The sequence below is a fragment of the Apium graveolens genome, chromosome 9 (genome assembly GCF_009905375.1).
Source record: "Apium graveolens cultivar Ventura chromosome 9, ASM990537v1, whole genome shotgun sequence".
Lineage (NCBI taxonomy): Eukaryota > Viridiplantae > Streptophyta > Magnoliopsida > Apiales > Apiaceae > Apium > Apium graveolens.
The window spans coordinates 199984638-200005062 of NC_133655.1; the positions used below are offsets into that span (position 1 = coordinate 199984638).

At 35.4% G+C, this 20425-nt stretch overlaps 1 protein-coding gene across 1 annotated transcript in view; it reads left to right on the forward strand.

Moving 5' to 3' along the window:
* The first annotated feature begins 2442 nt into the window (after positions 1-2442).
* LOC141685859 (uncharacterized) overlaps positions 2443-20425 on the forward strand; it is an 87637-nt gene continuing 69654 nt past the window's right edge. The window contains exon 1 of the mRNA XM_074490937.1: positions 2443-3132. Coding sequence (XP_074347038.1) covers positions 2443-3132 — 690 coding nt within the window. The remainder of the gene's footprint in view (positions 3133-20425) is intronic.

Below are 20425 nucleotides of genomic sequence, written 5' to 3' on the forward strand. Positions count from 1 at the left end.
GTAGTTTCTGTTTATGTGATTATTTTTGTTAATTGTTGAGTTGATTTTAATTTCATTTTTTCGGGTTTAATTCTTGAATTCGGGTTTGATTCTCTGTGTGTTGTTTGATGTTATTGTTGTTGGAGATGAGTAGATCGTTGTTGTGCGAGTCGAACCGTACCGGTTTCGTGATGTTTGGTGTCCGTTTTAGCATCGCCGGAGTTTCGCCGCCGCCGCCGTGTTCTACGCGGTTCCTGCGCTGTGTTCGACGAAGACGAAGAAGGAAGAAAGGGGTGGACGTCGTTGTGATGCTGTGCCTCAGAAACACAGAAGAAGCAAGTTGGAATCGACCGTTTCGTCTCGCCGGAAATTTCCGCCGACGTCGGATTCTGGGATTGCAGGACGGTGTTCTTCCCGACCCGATCGGGTCGGGGACGACCCGGTTGCAACCCAGTTTCGACCCGGGTTCAATCCTAAAAACCCTAAATCCTGTTATGTTTTTGTGTTTATGAATAAAATAATTAATTATTTATATTTTAGTAATTAAAAATCAGTTTTAATAATTCTAAAAATTAATTAAAAATTAGTTTGATATTCTGAAAAATAGTATTTATAATTTCTGATTTATTTTATTAAATTATAAATTTGAATTTATTTATTTAATTAATTATTTAATTATTTATCTAATTATTTATTAATTATCTAATTAATTAATAATTGGGTAATTAATTAATAATTAGGTAATTAATTAGTAAATAAGGATTAGAAATAATTAAGTGAGGTAATTAATAATCTAATAATTAGTTAATAGTGCGAATAATGATTCGGTAATTAGAATTATTATTTGAGCGTTAGTTATTCGAATAATATTGTGATAATTATTCGTATCGTATAATAGTTATCGGTAATTATTTGTTTAGCGAATTGTATGAGTTTCAATAATAATAGAATAGTTCGGTAATTAGGCGAGAATCGCGAGTAGCTCATAGTTATACGAGTGATTAATCATTAAGTTGGTCTATAATTCGAGTAATTCGTAGTTATTTGATAAATAGCGTATCGGTTAATTAAATCGATTGATTATTTGTAAATAATCGATCTGATCGAATAAGTAATAATAATTTGTAATAAATAATAATAATTCCTAATAATTAGGGATTAATTATTTTAAAATACAATAATTATTAATTAATTATTTAAAAATATAATTAAGGATTGTTTAATTATAATTAATTATTTATAATTAATTATTAATTAATTAAATCTTGTTTAATTCATAATAATTCAACCGTTAGTCCGATTTGAGCGAAACGAAGACCCCTAGACTCAGAAAAATGAGACGAATCCAATAAAAATAGTTGTAAGTTATAATTTCTTCCGAAAGAAAGTGGTTTGGTGATAATTGATAGTTCGTAGGTCCTAGTAGGAGTATAATTGAGCCGAATAAATCCCGAAAAATTATAATAAAATCAGATAAGACTAGTAATGTAGGTATAAGCCTAGAATTGATTCTAAAAATAATTATAAATCTAGAAATTAATTATGTGCTTTATGTGCTACGTGTTTTACGTGATTATATGAACCTATGTGCTGTATAAATGTATGCTAAGCCTTGAACTGGATGGTTACTAAACGGGTTGGGTTTTACCTAGACCATTATTTAATAGGCCATAGTTGCCTGAGTACTCCTTATGTTGGTTGGGTCTATGCAGTTGGGTATAGATCCGCACTATATTCTGACTGATCAGCAGGTTATAGTGCATATGTTGGTTCTTGTTTCCAGTCTTGTTCATTTGGTACTCGCCAGCATTGGCAAATTACTATTCTATACAGATTCAGATGGTTGTTCCAACCAGCAGCTTATTGTTTCACTCATTTCTCTTTCTTTATACTATATATATTGTTGCAGGCTTGTTGAGCAATTTTGGCTCATCCCTTTTTATTGCTACTCCTATTGTTTTACAGTTAAGGTAGAGAATGAAACCCATCAGAACCCGCATAGTCAAGAAGCGAGTCAAGCAGTGGGACCCTCTTATACCAAGAGTGTTCCTTCCTATTTCCGAAGAGAGCTTTGAATTGCCAGATCAGGTGTAGCAGGATAAGTAGTAATGTTGGGTTGAATAAAAGTCTTGTGTAGTTTGAATAAAAGTTGTGTAGTGAGACTGTAGATAAAATAAAGTTTTGTAACAAAGAGAGTTCTTGAGACAAGTTTTATTTAGTTGGGTTTGTAATAAAGTGTAGTATGTGATTCTTGTTTTCAAACTCAGACCTTAAAAGATCCCGAGTAGTGATAGTTCGGGGTAATTATTATATTTATATTCCGCTTGTGCAGGTTTAGTTGATAATTGTTGTTAATAATGCCCCAAATCTATACCCCGTATTTGGAAGGTGTTATATAGGAAATAGTCACCAGTGTATTATGTGAGCAAGTGATTACACGATGCTGAGACTCGCTACACAAGCATGGAGAAACTGGTTTATGCCTTGATCTTTGCGTTAAGGAAGTTACGTCTGTACTTTCATGCCCATAGAATTGAAATCCGTATAGCATATCCGCTACGACAAGTCCTTCACAAGCCGGGATCATCGGGGAGGATGTTGAAATGGGCCGTGGAGTTGGGACAGTTTGACTTTGAATACATGCCCCATTCAGCAATTAAAGGACAAGCCTTAGCCGATTTTTTGTTGGAATTTGATTCTGCCATTGATGATAATGCTTTGGTAATGCTCCAGCCCCCTCGTAATGAAGAATCTTTAGAAGAATTCCCACATCCCTGGTGGATCTTGCATGTAGATGGGGCAGTTAACAATGGAGGAGCAGGTACGGGCATAGTATTCGTGTCTCCAAAAGGCCATCACCTGATGAGTGCAATTCACTTCAAGTTTTATGCGACGAATAATGATGCGGAGTATGAAGCATTGATTAATGGCCTAAAGATCGCTTTGGAAATGGGAGTGCAAAACATAATTGCGAGGAGTGACTCTGAGGTGGTGGTAAATCAGGTGAATGGGGGGTTTCAAGCTCGAGGACCGCGAACAGAATTGTACTTGAGATGTACGCAGCGCCTGATTGAAAAGTTCAGAGAGGTTAGGCTGGAATGTGTACCGCGGGAGAAGAACAACAACACGGACTATAATGCACCCAAATCCAGGGTCCGAGGATTTGGTCGTCACAATGAAACCTCAATCCAAAATAACCTGTTACATCAATAAACAAATGCCAGCGGAAGATATTTATCATCTATGACCCCAATTAATCCAAGATCTTTTAAGGTTACAGTTCTAGAAATAAGATATCCAAATTCCACAAATAAATTTTTCACTTTCTTTTAAAACTCTTTTTAACAATTCTGAATCCCAAAACTTAACCCGTTAGTATAACTTCGAAAAGAAGTATACTAGTCCCAACTATAAAATAACACAATTATAATATAATATAATATAATATAATATAAACAACTTTACACAATAAAACTTACACTAGTCCGCAAACCCTGGACCACCCACCTTCCAAGAGCTTCTTCTTTGTTTCCTCGAATTACGCGGCTAAACAGCGCAAGCTAATCCTCACCGGAGGTTAGATTTAAAAACAGGCAAGTATGAGCGGAAGAAATGCTTAGCAAGTTCATTATAGCATATATAGGGTCGTTTTGATATAAAACCGACATCTGCAATAGCGCAAAACATTTAAAATCATAATTGCTGAAACATAAAATTTATTAAAAATCGGATAATTGTTTCTCACTGCATTTAAAACTCTTTTTGATATTTTAGAGTGAAATACTTCAGCAATACTTTCAATCTTGACGAGAATAAAACTCGTCAAACAATATTTACGGAAATATAGTAAACAACCATAACAAGAAACAATGAGTATTGACTGAATCATAAACCTTATTTAAAACCGAACTCTTGATATTAATACTTATTTTGTTGTCATATTATATTAGATATCAATACGAACTTTGATCCTCACAACATCCCATACTGAAGTTAACATCAATCATCTATACTAATACCACATTTGATATTTAACAACAAAGTAAGTATCAGCATAAATCAGAAACTGAATCAAAACCACATTTCACCATTAATCCAAAACAGAAACAGTTGATAAATCATTTATTCTATTATTATCAAAAACAATATGATAATTTAGATTGGGATCATTCTCCGACGGACGTACTATCACATGCTGATCAGCCCGTGTGATAGCACTGGTTCATAATTTATAGAAACATGTCCCCAAAAACACGAGTACTCAAATAAAAAGGCAATATACCTGCCAGTGGCAAAAATTGTGTCATAATATTTCATATGACACTTAGATATAGCCCTCCGTTGGACCGTCCGTCCCGGTTACTTACGCATTTATGATCCAAACTTAAAACATTTTATTGAGAGGGGTCATAGTAATCGACACCCGAAATAATTTTATTCCCCCATTTACTTAGGCATGAATACTCGCAAAACTAACTCATTTTTCTCAAAACCCAAAATATTTATAAATCCAGTAATTTGATAAGTAAAGACATTTAACTATTCTGAACATAGAATAGAAGAGAGTACTTGCATAATAAGCATTTAATTCAGCGATATGTAAAACATTTATCTATTCTGAACTGAGAATAGGAAAAGCAATACTTGCATAAGAAGATTTAAAATAAATATCACTTGAACAATAAGTGATAATAGGGATACTTTCCTTTGAGATTTAGTAGTCAGTCACACTCACAATGACACATCTATTCTATGACATTCTGTCTCAAAACATCACGGTCCTTCTTTTCGACACTTTACTGATATACTGCTCCTGCGATTGCTAGAAACCAGTTATCCAATACCATTACATCTCATTCTTTATCCAACGTCTTGTCCTAATCAACTTGAATGATCCATATCTATAATTAAAAGATAAAACTTCAATTGTCTGAACGATAATTACTCGACGAACTGCGCGTCAAAATCCTATCGTCTACCCATACGATAGCCCACACATAAAGAAAATAGTCCAACACCAGACTCTTGACTCATGAACGGACGTAATTCATATAACATATAAACATATAATCCACGTATCACATAATTCATATGACATATGACCCAGACATTCGATTATGCTTGACATATCCTCACTAACAACCTACCCCTACGATAACATAACTCGACTCGTAACATACTCAATATTATAATACACGTATCAATTAGGGTTCACGTTCTCGAAAGTCAGTTAGGTGTTCGTATCCAGAAAATACGTATACTTGCCATTTTATGAAATTAGGGTTATTGTTTTTGGCAAAACGTTTCACCTCAACATACAATCAGGTTCGCATAAAATATTTGTATATAATCGCTCGACGTTCCGATAATTACTGAATACACCCCTGTATTTCTGTAATTTGATTTCCCGGAAATCGGGCATCACCTCCATTAATTATCGGACTAACCCGTCGAACAACTCGACGTCAAACCAATTCACAACAACTACAACGACATCCCAATCATAATTCCAACCACCGATTCAACCACAACAACAACAATCCACAAATTCCCAAACACCAACTAAATACAGTTATTAATTTTTATTCGTATTTTTATGTTTTAATTCGTATTTTATAATTTTAATAATTATAGGACTCAGATTATATCATCATGGTCCACCGTCAACTCATCGAGAATCACTGTTGACGGCGGTAAAATTCGTCGGTGCCCGATTATTTCGGGTGTCCACTACGAATTTTACTGAATAAATAAAATTCCACCCGTACGAAATTATTTATTTCACGAAATTTGTAATCAAATAATTCTTACAGGATTTTATATATAAAAGAATGCATAAAACTAGTCGAACAATACCACAGGAACAAAACTATGCACACGCCGCACAGCTGGGTCGCCTCGCCGAAAAATACCGGTCGCATCCAACAAAGAATGGGCGGCGATGGTGATCAACACCGACCAGGCAATAATTCATCACAGAACAAGCATATATACTACACGTTTATGCATATATATATACGTTAATCAACCAAAACAGAACTTAAACCAACGTGGCCGGAAAACAAAAAGGAAGGCAGCCAGAACTTACCCGAAGTCGGTGGGGAAAATCAGGGAAAAGGAAAGAAAGAAAAAGGGAGTAAAAGAGAGAGAAACGGAAGAGATTGTAAGAAGGGAAGAAATCGAAGAAGAAGAGAGATTCAGAGATCGAGATTCCAGAGAAAGACGGGGGATCGATGTTGATGCCATTGGAGGAAGGAAATAAAGAAAATAAAAGAAATAAAACAACCTGTATTAGCATGCCACGTCCCTTCCTGGTTCTTTAAGATTAAACACGTGTCCCATTTCCCGAGTGCATGCCCAATTTTATATCGTTTTTAATCTCTTAATGATATAATTTGCAAATAAATATTAATCAGACTGATCCCAAAATAATTTTTAAAATGTTATAAATATCCCGAATTTTAATAAAACATAAATTTCGTAATTTTAGGACAATTTTTGAAATGAAATTTATACCCACTTTTAACAATTAAACGAATCAACGCGCGGGTGAAATTAATCCCAAAAATTTCCAAAATAATTTTAAAATTCTCGGAATATTCCAAACTTAATAAAATTTGAATTTCGTAATTTTTAAAATATTTCTAATTTTAATATCGAATTTACAATAAAATACAATCAGAAAATCATTCAGGGCTAAATAATTAATGAAATATTGATTTCTAAATTTTATAAAATCCTAAAAATAAATATTGTAATTATAAAACCATGAAAATAAATTTAGAGATAATCCAATTATTTATGCAAATAAATATCTGAAAATAGATTACTTAGCCGCTAAGTAACTATAAAACGATACCATTTAATACTAGATTTGGATAATTATCGAAACCGAGCTTCTTGTAAAACACCTTATGAGAAAATAATGTAAAAATATCCCTTCTCTCGAGAATACGAGTTTTATTGATCTACCGAAATGATTATCGTATCGAAAATTTTATGACGGGACGCGCACGGGTCAAACCGTAATCCGGATCGAAAAAGTTAAAACACGGAAAATGTCCGGAATTAGCAGATTAGGTTAGGAAGGAGTTTTCGGAAGAGTTTCGGGGTTATAAAAATGTAAAAACGGTTGAAGTTGAACGATTCCCGGCTTTATAAAATACTTTTATAATTACTCAGAAAATAATTAATAAATATTGTTAGGTCTCACACACTGTAGAAGGGGGTTAAATACAGTGTTTATCACAATCAAATCGAATATAAGAACATAAATAATAGAAAATAGATTTTATTTAACACAATAAACTCTGTTACAATATAGAACTGTCATCTCTCAGTAATGAACAAATTATCACGAGAGCTGCTAGGGTTACAATGAATAATAACTTTGATTATGATAACACATATAGTGTTATTCCCAGTGGACTAACAATGAGATTTACAGAAGGGGGGTTGAATGTAAATCTCAAAACTTTTTCAAGTTTTGAGCAGTTTCTAAGGCTAAGTGTTTTAGTGAGCAAATGTGTGTGAATTGCTTGAAGCTGATACAGACAGATATATATTCAAACACAAATGTAAAGAACACAAAGAACTTAAAAACTTTTCTGGTGGATTTGTTGTTCCACCAGAGATGTGTTATTTCAGAAAATCTGTGATTCAAAGAATTAAATCACAGCTGCTTCCTAGTACAAACTAGATGATTTTCTCTCTGGATTTTTCTAAACAGCTCTTGAAAATTCACACCTAATTACTAGCTGCTACTTGGGATATGGCAATATCAATCTTGGGAATGTCATCATCGAAACAGTAGCTCTTGTCTACGGACTTAAACACAATCTGCTAAGTATGAGTCAAATTTGTGACAGAGGTTATCATGTGGATTTCTTTGAAGAATACTGTGAAGTTGTAAGCAATTCTACAGGCAAAGTGGTTCTGAAAGGTTACAGGCATGGTAACATTTATGAAGCTAGACTTTCAACAAGTTCTGATGGTTCTGCAATCTGCCTGTTGAGTAGAGCATCAATTGAAGAAAGCTGGAATTGGCACAAAAGACTCTCTCATTTAAATTTCAACAACATAAATGAGCTAGTAAAGAAAGATCTTGTGAGAGGACTGCCAAAATCAGTATTTGCTCCTGATGGCCTTTGTGATGCATGTCAAAAGGCAAAACAAAGAAAATCTTCTTTTAAGAGCAAAACTGAATCTTCAATTCTTGAGCCTTATCACCTACTGTATGTGGATCTATTTGGTCCCGTCAATGTCATGTCTATTGCAATGAAGAAATATGCTATAGTTATAGTGGATGAGTTCACAAGGTACACTTGGGTGTATTTCTTGCACAAGAAGAATGAAACTGCATCTACTCTAACTGATCATGTCAGACAGCTGGATAAATTGGTCAAAGATTCTATCAAAATTATAAGAAGTGATAATGACACTGAGTTCAAGAATTCAATCATGGAAGAGTTCTGCAAAGAGCATGGAATTAAGCAGGAATTTTCTGTACCTGGAACTCCACAGCACAATGGAGTTGTAGAAAGAAAGAACAAGACTCTCATTGAAGTTGCACGAACTATGCTTTATGAAGCAAAGCTACCAACCTACTTTTGGGCTGAAGCTGTGTAGACTGCTTGTTTTACACAGAATGCTACACTAATAAACAAGCATGGAAAAACACCATATGAGATGGTGAAAAAAAAGAAGCCAAATCAGAAATACTTTCATGTATTTGGATGTAAGTGTTTTGTTCTTAAGACTCATCCTGAACAACTGTCAAAATTTGATTTAAAAGTTGATGAAGGAATTTTTTTTAGATATCCATTTTCCACAAAAGCCTTCAGAGTCTACAATTTAAGAACAAGGGTTGTCATGGAATATATCAATATATCTTTTAATGATAAAAAGATTACTGGACTTGAAGATTTCAATGATCATGATCAACTGAGATTTGAAAATGAAGATTTACATTCTGCATCTGTAAATTCTGATGATCAAAATCCTGATCCTATAAGTTCTGACGGGTTAAGTTCTGATGTCATTGAAACTGTGGTAACTACTCCAAGGGAAAATGCACCTGTCCAGGGGGAGCAAGATGAAGATCCTACCATAACTCAAGACTCTCAAGAAGCATCAGAACCTGTCACTGGCTCTTCAAGTTCTGATTCATCAAGTTCTAATGAGCTAAATTCTGATAATTCTGAAAACTCTAATTCTTCAAATCCTGAAGGTTCCAACTCAAATTCTGAAGTCTCAGAGAGCATAACTACATGGAGAGCATCAGAAAATGCTGATGGAGACAACATGGATCATGGGGGAGGATCCAGTTCTAGAGAACAACTTCCATCTGCAAGGAAGTGGACTAAGTCACATACACCTGACTTAATAATTGGAGATCCTGAAGCAGGTGTCAGAACTAGAACTGCAATATCAAATGAATGTCTCTATCATTCTTTTCTATCTCAAACTGAACCAAAGAAAGTGGAAGAAACTCTTCAAGATGCTGATTGGGTGCAAGCAATGCAGGAAGAGTTAAATGAATTTGAAAGAAATAAAGTCTAGACCCTAGTGCCAAGACCAAAGAACAGATCAATTGTTGGCACAAAATGGGTGTTCAGAAACAAAACTGATAGTGATGGCATAATTACAAGAAACAAAGCAAGGCTGGTTGCCAAAGGCTACTCTCAACAGGAGGTTATTGATTATGATGAAACATTTGCACCAATTGCTGGATTGGAAGCCATAAGAATCTTTTTGGCTTATGTTGCTCACAAAAAGTTTAAATTCTTTCAAATGGATATGAAAAGGGTTTTTTTCAATGGAGAATTGGAAGAAGAGGTATATGTTGAACAACCTCCAGGCTTTGTAGATTCAAAATTTCCAAATCATGTCTACAGGCTTGATAAAGTACTTTATGGCCTTAAGCAAGCTCCAAGAGCATGGTATGAGACTTTAGCTCAATTTCTTTTGGAAAGTGGCTTTAACAGAGACACAATTTATAAAACACTGTTCTACCTCAACCATGGAAATGACTTATTTTTGGTACATATATATGTTGATGATATCATATTTGGTTCTATAAATGCCAAACTATATGAAAGGTTTGCAAAGCTAATGCAGTCAAGATATCAAATGAGTATGATGGGAGAACTTAGCTATTTTCTGGGAATTCAAGTCAAGCAAAATGAAGAAGGTACTTTTATCAATCAATCAAAGTACACCAAAAATTTACTGAACAAATTTGGAATGCAAGATTGTTCAACATCATCCACTCCCATGGCCACTGCAACCAAGTTAGATAAATATAGTGGTTCATCAGTAGATATTACTAACTACAGAGGTATGATTGGCTCTTTACTCTATTTAACTACAAGTAGACCTGATATCATGTATGCTACCTGTCTTTGTGCAAGATTTTAGGCTGATCCAAGAGAACCTCATCTTATAGCTGTGAAAAGAATTTTCAAGTACCTCAAGGGTACAACTGATCTAGCATTGTGGTATCCTAGAGAATCAGACTTTAAGCTAATAGGTTACTCAGATGCAGATTTTGCAGGATGCAAAATAGACAGGAAAACTACTAGTGGAAGCTGCCAATTTCTTGGAGGCAGAATGGTTTCTTGGTTTAGCAAGAAACAGAAATCAATTTCCACATCAACTACAGAAGCAGAATATATTGTTGCAGGAAGATGTTGTGGACAGATTCTTTGGATAAAGAATCAGTTACTGGACTATGGGTTAGAATTTTCTAAAATACCTATTTATTGTGACAATCAAAGTGTTATTTCTATGACATGTAATCCAGTTCAACACTCAATGACAAAGCACATCAACATTAGGTACCATGTAATAACCCCAATTTTTGGAGATTTTTGAAACCCGGATGAATAGTAACTTTTGCTGACAATGCTGATTAAGAAAAATTATCAGACCACGATATATAGGAGTACTGTTATGGAAATTCTAAGATCGTATTAGTATTCCATAAAGAAAATAAGTGTATGTAAAAGCTGTCGGATTTTGAAAACGAGCACTTTTATTTTTCCCCGAGATTTCCACCAGACATTAAGGGATTTAAGGAATTAATATTAAGATGAAGGATTTTAAATTCAAGGATTATAAAGGAGAATTAATTTAGGTATTAAAAATACCAAGAAGATTTTATCAATAAAACCATTAAGGTATTTAACCAAACGATCAACGAGATTGAGTGATAACCGGACAAAGAAATGAATAACGACTCTTGTAAATACCTTTGCAAGTGGCAAGGCAAGTGGATGGTTGATCAAACAAGAAACCAAGTGATAGTTAGGAAGGAATGGCTAGTTAATTATATAGTTAACTAGGGATGATCTCATCTCACCACAAATCACCAACACATGGCAAATGGTGAGATCATCTTCCACTAACTCCTTTATTTATTATTAACCTAGCAAAATATCAAGAAAACCCATCATTATCCACCACATTATTCCACCAACACAAGAAAGCAAAAGCATTTCCTCCCCCATTTCCATTGCTCTCGGCCAAAACAGAACCAGCACACTTAAACTGCTGTATCTCCTTCATTTCTCACTCAAATATTGTGTTCTATAGCTCATTGGAAATGTATTGAGATGGCCTACAACTCTTGTTCACAAGTCTCGGCCAAATAATTATGGTAAGACCCTCATTTTTACAGTTCTTTAAATCGGACTTTTAGAAACTTCAAAGCCTAACTTTGTGTTCTTGATTTCTTTGGAAAGATCAAGCTTGTAGGAGGCTCCCTAAGGCTTCCTAGCAACTTAACACCTCCCAAGGAAGGTATAAACTTTAAACCATAGCCTTTACTTTATTTGTTAGTAAGTTTAATGGTTGGTTTTGTGAAATGAGAAGCATGAATTGTGATTATTAGTAGTTTGGTTTGATTTGGAAGTGTTTTGGTAATTGAAGCTTGATTATAGTTCATAGGTCTTGATTGTGGTTGTTTGAGTTGAAAACCTTGGAGATTATGGACTGATGTGGTATGGTTTAGGTGAAGTTTTGTTGTATTGATGTTTATGAGTTGGTTGGTGGTTAATTGGAGTAGTTTAAACATTGGTAATCGCGTAAACATAGCCGTCGTAATGTCCGATTTACTTTAGACTGCTTTTGTTCATAACATTTGGACCCGAGAACTCCCTGATAGATTATGACCATTGCTATGTTTAGATAGTTCATGTTACGAGCTTCGTTTTGATATGTAGTTCATTTGATTCCGATGTACGGTTTAGGAGAAATGACCGTTTTAAGTAACGGCATTTCGCGAACGAAACTTTTCCCCTCGCCTTACTTTGAAACATAGGTTAAAGACCAAAACGGGTTAATTAGTGTATGAAACAATTATGGTAAGAGTGTTAGGCAGTTGGTAAGACACTCGCGAAGGAATCGCCTTAAAACTTGTAATAGTTAAATTATAAAAAATGGTGGAGCCGAGGGTACTCGAGTGACTTAAGAGAATCAGTAAGCGCAAAGCGAGCGTTAGAGTCTAAGGTAGTTAGAGTATAGATTTACAAGTGACTTTGGTTTAATTCCAACTTACTTGTTGTTTATAGGTTACCAGACTCGTCCCGAGCCTTTTATCACCCCCAGTCGCTCAGGCAAGTTTTCTACCTGTTATAACTGTTGTTGTGATGTATATGTGTATATGCATGATCTTGCGATAAATGCATATTTGTTATTAGCAAATTCTTGCGATATATTGTAGCATGTGATATGGTACATATGCATGCCTGTTTCGTATTCTTGCCATATATATCTGTTGGTTCAATTGATAATACCTATGCTAGAGAATAACGGTAATTTGTATATACCCTTAGTATAGGGACCCAAAGGTGAAAACATTTTCTAAAACCGGGAGTCGAGGATCCCGAGTAGATTTTATATATATATATTTATATATATATATATGGTTATAGTTTTCAAAACTATTAATCGAATAAGGTTTATTCGATAAATTTATTTTATTAATGAATATTATCTTGAATATTCATTCGAGGACTTATGACTCCTTTATATTATTTATTGAATATTACTTGGATATTCATTTGAGGATGTATGACTCCTTTATTTTATTTAATGAATATTATTTATAATATTCATTCGAGGTATTATGACTCCGCTTGTTACTGAAATATATTCTTTATTTGATTAAAGAATAAGGTGTCAATAATCAAACTTATTTTCGATTATTCAAATAAAGATAGTAATTTCATATAAGTATATCTTTGGTTATTTAATATCCATTTCAAGTATAAGTTTTAAAACTTCTACTTTGATTATTTTTATAAGGATTATCTTTATGAGAATATTATTTAAATAATAATATTCAGATATTTTCTAATATATCGGGACTGATTTATTTTAATAAATCAGCAGTACTCCAAACATTCTTAAAAATGTTTTCGAGTCTTCAAAATGATTTTTAAAGTTAGAGTGGACCCCAAAACTCATTTTTTATATTTAAGATCTTCCTTTCAAAGGGGATTTAAATACTCGCTCAAAACCTGGGGGATCCAGCTCTGTGGTGCATTTTACATTCGCAACGTGGTTGCTGTTTTGAGAAAACAAATGAATTAATTACTTACCCAACGTTCGGGAAGTAAGCCCATCTAATTGAGTCGGCATAAGTGACAGGCCGGGGTACGGTCTATCAAAGTGTAAGTGGCTGGGTGGCAGTCCATCAACGCGTAAGAGGTCGGGTGGCGGTCCAGCACAAGGTCCTTATGTGGCCAGGGTGATGACCGGTGGGGGATTCATCCATCTACTAGTAGAAAAGGTTACTTATTGGTATCTTTGCCTGATCAGCAAGATATCGGGTTTATGCCAAAATTCTTTTCCTTTCCAAATTTATTGGATATTGCAATTCTGTTCATACTTTACATGACAGAGGTTTTCAGGAAACGTATATATATATATATATATATATAGGTGTATATATATATCGGGACTTAAATGAAGTATATCATAACTTCATTTCCTTCAAAATATTTCAAAGATTGAATCTATTCAAGTCTTATCTTGTAGTCTCATCAGTGTGATGAACTTTTGAAACTAATTATAACTTGAACGGTGGTAGTTCAAGTAGTATTTGGAAAAGATATAAGTATATTGGAGTATCTTGTAACTTCATCTTTTAAACTTATATCTAGTAAATGATTATCTTATGCATGACAAAGATTTTCAGAAAAATATTGAGACAAGGTTAGATATATGAGATCACCTTGCAACGATATTTTTATACAGATATACACTGGAACTCTGTGTGTATTATGCATGGAAGAGGACTTCCCATATTTTGAAAAGTATATATGTATATATATACTGAATATTTTGTGACTTCATCGCATTAAGATATCAACTTGGTTCATTTCTTTTGACCAAGACTTTCATGAGTACTATGAGAAGGCTCATATATTGTTAATCATTATACATACTATTTTGGTTGGCTTGCTGCTCACCCTTGCTTCTTCTTTTATCACACAACATCAGATAGATAAGATGAACAGGACCAAGCTCCCAATTCGCAAGCGGATAGGAAACGTTCCGCACCTTTCTGGAAGCGTTGAGGCCGCTGTAGCTGAGGTAGAAATTACCAATAGGCTAAGTTTTCAACTAATAATGTACCAGATTTATGTATACTTATGAATTGTAATAATGGCAAAGAAAATGTAAATTTATTCAAAAAACCTTTTAAGGTGTATTGGCAGATAATTGTGGAATAAAATGACTTGTGATTATTTTTGGATGTTCATCTCTGAGACTATAACGTGTGGTGTGTGTGTTTATTGTAGGGTCACAGTACAGAGTAGTTGATTAATTATTAAGATTGGGTGTTATTAAGGGAAATGGAACTCGTGACAACTCGGATCCCCGACCCCGGATTTGGGGGTGTTACAGAAGTGGTATCAGAGCTAAGCGTTATAAACCTCAGAGATGATGTGACGTTAAGATAATAACTAAGATAATAAGAACTCTTGCCAAGTTCATAGTCGGGCTACCTAACGTAGTACTGACAGTTAAAACCCTTATGGGAACCCTTATAAATATTGTGATAGAAGAGTAGTTCGTTATCGTATATGGTAGCGGGACTTCGAACCCTGAGGTTGAGGAGCAACAACGCGATGATGTTTTATTACTAATTGGAGATCGGATTGTGGATCCGATAGAGCGTCCTAACGCAGGACCGAATGATGTTCATATTGAGGATGTAGCAGTTGAGGATGTTGTCCTAGAAGGGATTGTTGCTGAGGAGGATCCCGTGGAGGATTCTGACAAGAATGAATAAAGGACCACTGAGGAATTGATGACCATGGTTAGGGAAACTACCAGAGGTAGGATTGGCCGGTCACTACCGGAGGTTCGTTCAAGTTTGTAAAGATAGTAGCCCCTTTAACGCGGCATACTCGTAAGACTGAGAAGTTCGAATGGACAGAGAAATGCGAGAACAACTTTTAAGAACCGAAGCAAAGGTTGGTGACGTTCCCTATGTTGGCGTTGCCGGATGGAAAATGAGATTTTGTGATGTGTAGTGACGCTTCGCATAAGGAATTAGGGTGCTTCATATACAGCACAGCAAGGTAATCGCGTACGCGTCAAGACAATTAAGGGAATATAAAATTCGATATCCCCACCCATGAGCTTGGGCTCGTGGCAATAGTTTTTCCCTAAAGATTGGAGGCACTACTTGTATGGAGAGAAGTGCAAGATTTACACAAACCATAGGAGCTCTAGTACATTTTTACGTAGAAAGAGCTCAACATACGCCAGAGGAGGCGATTAGAGCTAATCAAGAATTATAATTGGGAGATTCTTTATCATTCGGGGAAAGCCAATGTGGTGGCTGATGCCCTTAGTAAAAAGGAGAGACCCAAGATGATAATGTCTTTGGGACAGTTTATAAGAGATTTTGAGAAAATGGAAATAGAAGTGAAGGTAACCGGAGCCGGTACCGAAAAGTTGTTTGAGATTGCAATACAGACCGAATTTTTGGAAAAGAACATATTGTGCCAGAAAAAGTGATGAATGAAGGCAGAGAGTCAATGACTGGAGAAGAGATCCACACCGAGAAAGATGATAAGGGGATAGTGAGGTGTTCCTACAGAAATTGGGTTCCAAAAGTTCAAGAGCTTAAGGATGAGAACTTAGATGAGAGCCATAGTTTGAGGAATAAGATTTAGGGAAAACCCTGAATGTGATAGTCAGGGAGGTTGCCATCAAGAAAGAAAGAACCCATAATATAATAGAGTGGAAAACAAGGTTTTTAATGTATAAGATAACCCCGATTATGGGAGAAGGTTGAAACATTTCATACTAAGGAAACAGAAAGTCGAGTAAGGAAAGGAGACCCGAGATAGTACTCCTATACGACAATTTATGGACCAGTCTAGACAGAACTTAGACTATTATCCCCAACCACCACCCTGAGGAAACAATGCGGTGAGAAATTCTTTCAGGACCTTTAAGTCGCTAAGCTCTCAGAGTTCCAAGGAACAAGCGAACCCAGTAGAGGCGAGAGCCTGGCTAAAGAAAATATAGGAATCATTTGAGATTCTAAATGATGGATGAATCACAAAAGACTGTTTTTGTCACTTACCCTCCTAAGAAAGAGGCCACCCGCTGGTGAAAGGCCAAGGAAGGCACGGAGCAAGAGATTATAATAAACTGATTTAAGTTCAGACAATTATTTTTGGGAAAGTACTTCCCAAGGTTATGCAAAGCTTTGGAGCTAGAACAAAAGCGGATGAGTATGATGAATTATGAATCTAAGTTGTAAAAGTTATCAAGATTCGTTCTGAGGACACGAATCCAGAATGACGGGATATTTGAAATCAATGCTTATGTTGTGTTGGTTCATGAAATAATGATAAGAGAAAGGAAAATAAAAAAGAAACTGAAGTGGAAAGGAATATAAAGGCAATAGAGTTTGAGGAATGATAAGGAAGTTGGGTATGAGGAAACCCTAAAGACTCGTAGCAATAGAAATAGAAAAGTATGTAATCGTCAGGATGAGGGTGATTCACCATGAGTTAAATTGATGGTTGAAGGCATAAGAGATAAATATATTTTATCCCCTGTAAGTTGGGAGGATTTGAGGAAACCTTGAGATAGTTCGAAGGATAAATATTGAGACGCGGATAGACTGAGGAGACAAGGAAGTAAGAAATTAGGAAAATTGGATGAAGGAAGTGACCTTCAAGAATGTGAAGTGTAAGACCGGTGGCTTGATACCCAGGAAGGGAGACGTCAGGTATGAAAGATATCCCAACATTGAAATGACTGTTGAGATAAACAACAAAAGTAAATAAGGATTTATTAAGAAGAAGTTCATGTTGAACATGACCAATATCTTCCAGATCATCCATGTGATCATTACCAAATCAGGAAAGAAAAGCAGATAACCATTTTTATCTTTTGGAGGCCATGTGGATTGACCTTAACTTGAATAAGGATGCTATTGTGAAATTCGGTATAGACTATCGAGGTGGAAATGATTGAATAAGATACCCTTATCAGGGATATATGTCTTTATTTATCCATGGAAGGATGCTTGTACCTTTTTAAAGGAGGACTTAAGGATAGAATATCGGTAACTTAAAACGAATCCTAGGGGAATGCATAAAGGTTGGCATTTCACCCTTAATAGGGATAGTATGAGTTTTGACAGTATGAATTGGAAAGGATTAAGGTAATAATAACCTTTAAGGATCAGTGGAGAAATTTTTCAGAAGTATATAGACAATGGTTCTAGTATTAGTAAATGGTATTTTGATATGCCCTGTATATAGGGAATACAGGAGGAACGATTGAAGGATAACCTTAGAGGTTTTACAAGGAGAAAGGAAATATTCGAAATTCTCAAGAATAAAAATGTTGATAAAGGAAATATGACATAATTATAATGATGCCAAGTGGGGCACGTGTTAAACCACGAGAAAGTATGGATCGAACCAGTAAAGGTCGAAATTGTTCAGGGCAATTAGGACCTAAGATAAAAGATGTTTTAAGTATGATTGAGAGTCAGTCGTGACAGTGGTTAACCTCTAAAGATTGAGGCAATAAATTATGGAAAAATGGTGATATTTTTTTTTATTTACTCATCAGATATTAAAGAAAAGCATTTTCACATAAGCTGTGATTGAAATAAGGTAGAAAATTTATTTGGAGGTGGTTAAAATGACATTGACTGTAAGGAAATTTTACTATCAGGAAAGGCCAAAGAGGTGGCCGACACTTTAAAGGTAAGAGGATAATTATAGGCACTTGTGCCAAAGGAATACAGTAATGATGGTTAAAGCTATGAAGGTTGTATTATGGTTTGGAAGATTGACATTCCTTCTGATGATTGTGCAATACCCAACCGTAATAGTAGTTGGTAAAGGTTTAATTCGTGTAATCGTCATGAGCGGGCTATCTATCTCAGGAGATACTATCTTGAGAATGAGCCTGGACCATGTTTCAAAAAAAAAAAGGGACTAAACAAACCTTTGAGTTAAGTCTTCTATTGAAGGCATATGATTAAGAATGGTATTAACCTGCTATCATTGCTTTCATTGAAACTCTTCTGCAATTTTATCTGCTTCACGTCATGAATGTACATCAGGATCAGGAGTGTTCTTCATGAATCAAGAACGGTGATCATGTTACCTCCTTAGAAGAATTCGATATGATATGAATGGACTCCGTATGGTTAGCTATTAAAACTTCATGGAAAACGAATGACTACAGTAGGTCAACGGTGGGCCATAGTAATGCAGGAATGATTCTGAGAGTAATGAGCTGATTACTTACAACCGTGAGAGTTGTATTGGAATGGATGTTGAGAGTAAGTACCACTAATCGGGTCGTGGTGGTGTATAAGTTATCATTGATAGACTAATTAAGTCGATTATCTACCTATGATATATTTATTCCTTCTTATCGATAAAGAGTAGTATTACCCATACGAGGAAGGTTGCGGTATAGAAATGGATTCTAGTAACGATGAGGTCTAGAATGAGATCCCAGATTCGATTTTCGATATCGAGGGAGTTTCAAAGGTGATTGTGTATAAGCTCAAGGAAGAGCATGGGTCCATAGAATGATGGACGGAATGACGAAAATATTTAGGCATGTGAAATGCGATGCTATAATACTTGATGTTGATATAAATACATTTATGTTTTGTTCTCCTATGACAATCCTCTATAGTTCAGAGGTAGGTTCCAAGCCAGATATTTTGTACAGTATATTTTTTCATATATACAATTCTCTTCAATTCATTCTTTTCTCTTCTTTTCATTTCATGTAAGCTGAGAAGAACAACCCTTCCAGAAAGGGGAGGTATTGCCGCATGACTATCTATCTGTGTGATAGAAGCCTAGTAGGATACCATCTATTGTTTAATTGCTTGTCAAGTACTAAAGGCTGGCCACCTTCTGTACTAACTATGCGATATAACAAGTGTTCATGATCATAGTGATCTCTCAAAAAATTCTTTTACTTCTATATGAATGATTAAGCTTTCGAAAATAGAAACAGCTGAAAAAGGAGTACTAAAGTTGTGGTAATATTCGGAATGGAAACACATTCGTGATACTAAGGTTGGCATGGTTATTAAAAGGTTATAGAACGCTAACGAGCAAAAGTATAACCAGTATAATATTAGGAACGGAAGGTAGTAGCGATTACGAACTGGAAAAGAATGGGTATTGAGAAGCAAAAGCTCTAATGTTAAAAGCTATAATGAGGGTCTGTGCAATAGACTTGAAAGAAATTGGAATGATCACTTAACACGGATTGAGTTTTCTTACGACAATAGATCATATGTCAGTATTGAGGTATCGCCTTATGAGATCCTTGAGGGAAGACAATGTCGATCTCCCTTATGTTAGGATGAAGTTGTAGAGCGCAAGATGCTCGGACCAACAGTGGTCCAAAGGACCAAGGATATGATAGATCTAATCAGAGGACGGCTGGTAGTAGCCCAATATGGACATGATGAGTATGTTGATTTGACACGAAAGGACAAAGATTATGAAATAGGGGACCTGGTGTTGTTATAGGTATTCCCTTGGAAAGGAAGGATGAGGTTCAGAAAGAAAGGGAAGCTAAGTCCACGAATTGTTGGACCCTTGGATATATTAAGACATATTGGGAAGATAGCATATGAGCTAGCCCTACCCCCGAATATGTAGCAAGTTCATAACGTGTTCCACGCATCAATGTTAAGAAAATGTAATTCGGATTCCAGATAAATAGGGGCATATGAGCGCATAGACATGCAACCAGACGTAACCTATATGGAGCAACCAGGAAGGGTTATAGATCGAAAAGGGACAAGTGCTTAGGAGAAGGGTTATCAAACTAGTCAGAGTTTGGTGGTAGAACCATAATGTGGAAAATTGACAGAGAGTTAGAAGGCACAATGCTAGAAAAGCATCCCCAACTG